General features: G+C 38.4%; 1 protein-coding gene across 4 annotated transcripts; it reads right to left on the bottom strand.

Annotated features, from left to right (window-relative positions):
* Positions 1–2,055: 2,055 nt before the first annotated feature.
* LOC126157246 (uncharacterized) lies at positions 2,056–6,272 on the bottom strand. 4 transcript variants are annotated; one of them, XM_049916379.1, is made up of 3 exons: positions 4,683–5,299; positions 3,392–3,439; positions 2,056–3,307 (listed from the first exon to the last, which is right to left on the bottom strand). In XM_049916379.1, the coding sequence occupies exons 1-3, from the start codon at positions 4,752–4,754 to the stop codon at positions 2,786–2,788; spliced, it is 642 nt and encodes a 213-aa protein (XP_049772336.1). In that variant the 5' UTR covers positions 4,755–5,299; the 3' UTR covers positions 2,056–2,785. The 4 variants fall into 4 exon arrangements, with proteins under 4 accessions (XP_049772336.1, XP_049772344.1, XP_049772323.1 ...); XM_049916387.1 differs by lacking the exon at positions 4,683–5,299 and adding an exon at positions 5,318–5,783 and having other exon boundaries at positions 2,057–3,307; XM_049916366.1 differs by lacking the exon at positions 4,683–5,299 and adding an exon at positions 5,845–6,272 and having other exon boundaries at positions 2,060–3,307.
* Between the last annotated feature and the right edge of the window lie 387 nt (positions 6,273–6,659).

The following is a 6,659-nucleotide window of genomic DNA, read 5'->3' as shown; positions in this document are numbered from 1 at the left end:
ACATGCATGCATGATAATGCTATGTTTTTGAGAATACACTGCTCTCACTGAATTTTACTTCATGAACACCCTCTTAGTAAATATGTTCCACTATAGCCGATTTATCCAGTACCAGTATGAGCCAGTCCACAACTACAAGGAATATTATCTACACTCACCGTTGCCAAAGGGTGTTTTACATCTTTTGCTAATGTTGAGCATTCTTTTATCGTGGTGGGGGGTCTGAAGGTAGTTTCCACACATACTTGCTCAACGCTTTCCCAATGCGCTGTATAATCGTACTAGCGAATGGAAGGAAAACTTTCCCTTTGCACAGCCATTATTCTTTATTGATTCTTATTTTGACAGTAGGGCACAGTGCTCGCCAGGCATCGACCAACGTTTGTCAGCCCAGAAGTTTCAAGTGAAGTCAGTACCAGCTGTGAAAGCTCACATTGTATGATTGGTCAAAAACTGCTGCTTGTCCTATCTGTCAGATCGTTTATGTGTGTGGAGTACAAGACTGATCCTATCACACTTCCCTGGGGTACTCCTGATGATATCCTAATTTGTGATGAACGCTTGACATCCAAGACAGTGTACTGGGTTCTAGCACTTAAGTCTTCAAGCCACTCACATATCTCAGAACTTATTCCATATGCTCTGACTTTTGTTACATCTGCAGTGGGGCACTGCGCAAAACCTCATCTGGAAATTTAGGAATTTGGATTCTACCTACTTTCCTTTATCATGGTCGCAGAACATCATGTGAGAAAAGGGAAATCAGAGTTCCACGCTAGTAATTCTAAATTCATGCTGATATGCAGAAAGAAACCTTATATTTGAACTTAGAACGTGCACAATAATTCTGCACAAAACTGACAGTGATATTGCTCCGTAATTTTACAGGTCTGTTCTTTTACCTTGCTATACATGGGAGACACTTGCACCTTTTTCCAGTTGCTTGGGACCCTGTGGTGCTGAACAGGATGATACAAACAAGTCAAGTAGGGGGCCAGTGTCAAAGTGTACTCTGTTTAAAATTGGGATTCCAACTCTTTTAATCACTCCTCAACATAAGCAATGCCTATTTCTATGTCCTCCATATGCGTGTCTGTGCAATGGTCAAACAATGGTGTGTCTACGATTGTTCTGCAGGAGCAGTTTTTAATGCTGAATTTAAAACTTCAGCTTTTCTTTTGCTGTCTTCTATTGTCACTCCAGACAGGTTGCCAACTCACTGACTTGCTTAGGGATTCTGCATAGGATCATAAATTTTTTGGTTTCTCAGAAAGATCTTTTGCGAACGCATCATGTTGGAAGTTATTGTATGGTTCATGTACCGATCTTTTATACACACAAATTTCTACTAACTTTTGCATGTCGGCATTTCTGTACTAGTTTTTTGCAAATAGAAAATGCAACTCTCATTTCCTTGGTATTTTCTGAATTTTGTTAGTAAGTCACAGTGGGTCTTTTCTGTGCTTAATCCACTTACTCAGCACATACTTCTCCAGAATGGACTTAAAATAGTTTATACTCTGTCCTCAATTTCAATACATCCATCATACTGAAACTCAATTATCTCCATTCAATCTAAGTAGGATGCTAACAACTGCTTAGTTGATCTTTCTACATAAAAACTCTCCTAGCCTTCTTGATGGATTTATTACTCTAGTAACCAATGCTGCTATGGTTTGCAGAATATGGACTTATGATGTAGATATAAGCATTATGAATAAGTTTTTGTTCTTTAGCAGTAAAATTGTTAAAGTCCTGAGATACGATGCAAAACATTGGCAATCACACTGGATTGTTTTGTATGGTGAGCAAACTAGCAGACAATGAAAAACATGATTGCATGCATGTTTACTCCAATCAGTGAACTGCAGGTCCAAACTTCATCATCAGACGATTTTCACTGGCTTCTCACTGCAATTAAGTCAAAGACTGCAAAGCTGGATACAAATTATTGACAAGTTATGTCAGCTAAAAAGTGAGTAACCTTTACATTCTGACAGCTAGCAATGAGACAATTTTGCTTGTCTCCGGTATTTATTTTGTATTCAACTGTTTCTACATCTAAGATAATTCCTGCTGTTTGCAGTGCCATAAATGAAGCTTTCATTAAGGTAAATATAAGAAATAATATCAATAAAAATTACGGATGTAATCTAAAAATTTATAAGACCTCTGTTATAGCAAATCAAAGATCCAGGTTCTGGCTCAGACAACCCAATCAGGGGCTACTAACTGCCATGTCATTCTCTGCCAGTGGTGTCATTTGGATGTAGTATGGAGGGTCATGGGGTCAGCACACTGCTCTCCCAGCTGCTGCTGGATTTCTTGACTTTGGAATCATTACTTATCAATCAAGTAACTCCTCAACTGGCATCACAAAGCTTAGTGCATTTTGTTCCTGTCCTCCCACCAAGGAAATATCCTTGGCAGTACTGGTGATCAGTCCCAGGTCTTCTGCAAAACAGCCAGATGCACCGAGTTGTGGAGGCACATCGTCTTACAGGGTATTTGATATCACAGTTTGTTAGATGGGTGGTAGCACAACGGAGGGAATGATTTTTATTCATTTCATTAGTATAATGAAGTCTCATAAAATGATAGCAAAAATGTGACATAATTACAAACACTTGAAAAATATGTCATGATAACGATCAGATCTTTAACATATTTTAATTTCGTATTAATCAATATTACCTGTTTACTCTCAAAGACATTTATTTTTCTGTCTTCTCTTAAATAAATTAAATATTAAGTATATGAAAATGTCTATAGTTGGAAATAAAAACTATAGCAAAAGTGTGTGTACCACAGTATCGGAATGTTTTGTATCGTTTGTGTCAATAGTTATGGCGGAAGAAGATGGAGAGGCCTGAATAATTTCAGTTTGCTGGTTTGTTGTGGTAGAGGGGCTGTCAAAATTGCCCATATCTGCCTGGAAGAACACTTCATGAATTTTAAACTGCACTATGTTCTGTACATGGTTATTGTAGGTTTTCAATTTAAATGCCACATAATCAGAAAATATGTCACGTGGTGACTTTTTTTCTTGTTTGTTGTTTGTAGCTTGTTTTTTGTTTCTGATGGTGTCAATTATATTTATGATCATGTTCAGATCAGCAGCAGCTTCATCATATGCATCTCCTTTTCTACACTTATTCTTCTTTCTTGGAGGTTCTTCTACATCCCCTACTTGTACTTCATCTGATGCAGGATATTCTGTTTGTAAGACAACGTCATTACTTGTTCCCTCATCTTCACACCCATCCAAACTTGTCACATCTATATCAACCTCTTCAACTGTGTTCTCCTGAGAATGAAAAGAAAAAAACAGGTTACAAAATCTGTGTCACTTAAAGCTAGAAGCATTATTTTCTACATAATATTAACATACCCATAATATGATGCAGCTGTGGCACCCCACAATTAGTGGATCGCTTTGCTAGAACATATTTAAGATTTGTAAAGAATTTAACTAGTCATTTATTTAGAGTAACATTAACAAAGATACCTTGTTGCTTCAGTTTCCCTAATATGCAAATAAACCACTAAAAATTGCACATGGCACTGCGGAACCTCCCAAAATGCCTTGGAGTTGTGACGGGAGGCACTGTGGAACAAATCTGTGCTATTATGAATTACGTTTTCCACAACTGTGCTATTACGGGTTGCCAGTGCTTTTTATCGTTTTCTGTACACAATTGTTGGTTTGAAAAAACTAATTTCAGATGGTAGGGATGAGAAACAAATCTTTTTGGAAACCCATAGTGTGCCACATTTTAGGTATATTATATGGAGGCCTGACTAAAAAGAAAAAGTAATTTACCAGATGTATTCATCAGCGAGCACTCATTTGATTTCTGCTAACATTTATCAACTCCATACCCAGGAGAACATCAGTGAAGTTGTGATGAGTGTGTGTTCAGCTATGGACTGAGAAGAGTGAGCACAGTGGTAGAGGAACATTTAGAAACAGTAGATGAAGAGATGGAAGATGAAGAAAATCTGGTTTCCAGTAGCTGTCAGGAAGGAAGATGCTCTAATGGATCATTCTTGCCTCCAAGATCTGTGCCTCACAGTCATGAAAAAATAAAAGCATTCACATCCCATTGTTCATGTAGAATAACTGTATTTTTAGAACTGAAGACCACAACCAGAGATGTTATTTGGTAAACTAACAATATGGGGTGCCCTTCCTAAACTATATGTATAAAAGGATTGACTACATTACCCTTCTCCAAAAAGCAAAGAAATGTTCTGTACTGGTTGGTGTCACACAGATGGCAATATGTACTAATACATACAAAGAAAATTATAATGTACATTGTTATAAAGACAACATTAGTACTTTGTAGGGATTCCACTTCTATGTAATGCTTCTGTTAACCTCTTTAGAATAGTGTTTAAGCTGTTTTGGCAGTCTCTGAGGTAATATTCTGCCATTCATGGTGTAGACAATATTTAACAGCAGTCTTACTTCATGTTTTCTGACCATTTGCACTTGTTTTCCAAAGATATTCAAATGGATTATGGTCTGCATTCTGTGCTGGAAATTTGAGAATATGAGGAGTATGGTACAACAACCACATATGCTGTATGCTTAGGGCAAGTGGCTTGCTGAAAGTAGAAATAAACCAAGGTACAACACTATTTTTGCAGATTTGCCGTTAGGACATCTACGTTACCTTCAACAAAAACAAGTTGTCCACCACCAGATGCAGCCATACATCCCCATACCGTAATTCCTCACCCACCATTCTTTGCTGTGTGTTGATTGTGTATGGGATCCTCCTCCACCACTCTTTACTGTGTGTTGATTGTGTGTGGGATCCAGCTCAGTATATGGTCGTCTTCCCACCAAAAGTCTGCCATCATTTATTGGTAAATGATGCAGACTTTGGTGTGGAGACAACCAAGTACTGAGCTGTAACCCAAACACATCCAATCCACAGTAACACACGATGACGGAGGGATATGTTATGGCTACATCTGATGAGTTGGCCAACTTGTTTTTGCTTAAGGTCACATAAATTGATATCAATATTTAAATATCCCAGCAAATCTACAAAAAAGTGTTGTTAGCTTGGACTTAGCCGCGCTTACTACTTTCAACAAGACACTGGCACTAAGCATACAGCTCGAATTTTTCGTCTATGGTTGTTGTACAGACCTTCCAGCTCAGAGAACAGACCTTGATCCACTTGAACATCTCTGTAATAAGCTAGAAAGACTGGTCAGAAAACATAACATACGAAGTATTGGCCGGCCTGAAATAACGTCGACATCACGAATGCAAGGTTATTTAATTGCAAAATATTACCTCCGAGACGCTAAACAGGTTTAATTCATTCCAAAGAGGATAATAAAAGTGATACATAAAGGAATAATACTTTCAGAGTACAAACATCGTCTTTATACTTTTCATGTGCGCTGTAATTTTCTTTGTATAATGAATACTTTTTTGCCCACTGTTTGACAATATTTAATTACTTGCTGTAGAAGGCTAATTTAGTTAATCCTTTTACATGTACAGATTAGGAAGGAAACCCCATACTGTTAGTTTGCCAAATAACATCTCTGGTTGTAAACTTTAGCTCTAAAAATAGTTATTCTAGGTGAACAACAGAGTATCAACATTTGTTTTTCACGACTGTATATCCTCGAAGAAATTTGCTGTGATAACTAATTCACATACTGCTTTAACTCGTACAATGGGCAGGTCAAATGACAATGGAAGTACTGCTGAGCATATACTCTGCTACTGACGTCTTAAATACATTTATAATTCTGTAATTTAAAAAAATAAATACTAGAGTACTGTTCGTACAGATTAATGAATTCTCTCACCTCTGAGCATCTGCCTTTTGTCCATCCAACTTTATCGAGGAGGAATGACATCGATTTGAAGGCAAACCACCCGGAACGGTACTTCTTGCCTGCAGGCATTCCCGAGGTTGTGGCCTCTTTCCTTCTTTCTCTCCTAAAGGAAGCAAGTAGGGAGTTAATTTTCTTCTTCACTTCCTCAGTTGGCACTTTCAGTGCTTCGGCAATTTCTTGCCAAGCTTCATTTTTTCTGGTGTGCATTTTAAATTCTGGATCTCTTGGATCCCACAGGCATCTGTGGTGTCTGTACTCTTCAATTAATAGCATTACATCGTCTTCTAACCACTCCATCGCTATCATCACTCACGTTCAATAACGAAAACAAAGGAACACCATAGCACGCGCGAAAAACAACAGACTGTGAATGTTGTCAGTGGAAGCCGCCCGAGCGCCGAAGTGGAGGGCGTGCAAACTTCCTGTTATGACTCGCCGAAAGACCGACAATTAGCCCTAACACGAGAGAGCACATCGAAATTCGAACCTAGCGCGCCCGAAACTCCGAATGCCGTTTGTTCCAGCTTGCCTATTGTTTACACGCAAGAGAATGCTCGTTCGCTCGCATGTAAATGAGACATCAGTCTGACGGAATGCCCGAACTTGTAATGTAACATTTCCATCTGCACTAATTCAGTTATCTGTGATATCTCATTCTGACAGCAAACATACTCGTAATAATGACACGTTTTGCTTAATTTCTGAGCGCATGGACGTATAGCACATCGTCACATACAAGTCATTCACTGTCCTGACTTTTGGCAACAAAGTATATTTTTGTATGC

Source organism: Schistocerca cancellata, chromosome 1, assembly GCF_023864275.1.
Source record: "Schistocerca cancellata isolate TAMUIC-IGC-003103 chromosome 1, iqSchCanc2.1, whole genome shotgun sequence".
In the NCBI taxonomy this organism is placed as follows: Eukaryota; Metazoa; Arthropoda; class Insecta; order Orthoptera; family Acrididae; genus Schistocerca; species Schistocerca cancellata.
The sequence above is the reverse complement of the archived record's forward strand: the minus strand, read 5'-3'. Positions and strand labels throughout refer to the sequence as shown.

Coding starts and splice junctions, on each gene's coding strand:
- LOC126157246 (XM_049916366.1), bottom strand. CDS start 6,180: ATGATAGCGATGGAGTGGTTAGAAGACGATGTAATGCTATTAATTGAA. Junction 3,440..5,844: donor CAAAAGGCAGATGCTCAGAG/GTGAGAGAATTC, acceptor AATATGTTCTAG/CAAAGCGATCCACTAATTGT. Junction 3,308..3,391: donor ACAGCTGCATCATATTATGG/GTATGTTAATAT, acceptor TTTCATTCTCAG/GAGAACACAGTTGAAGAGGT.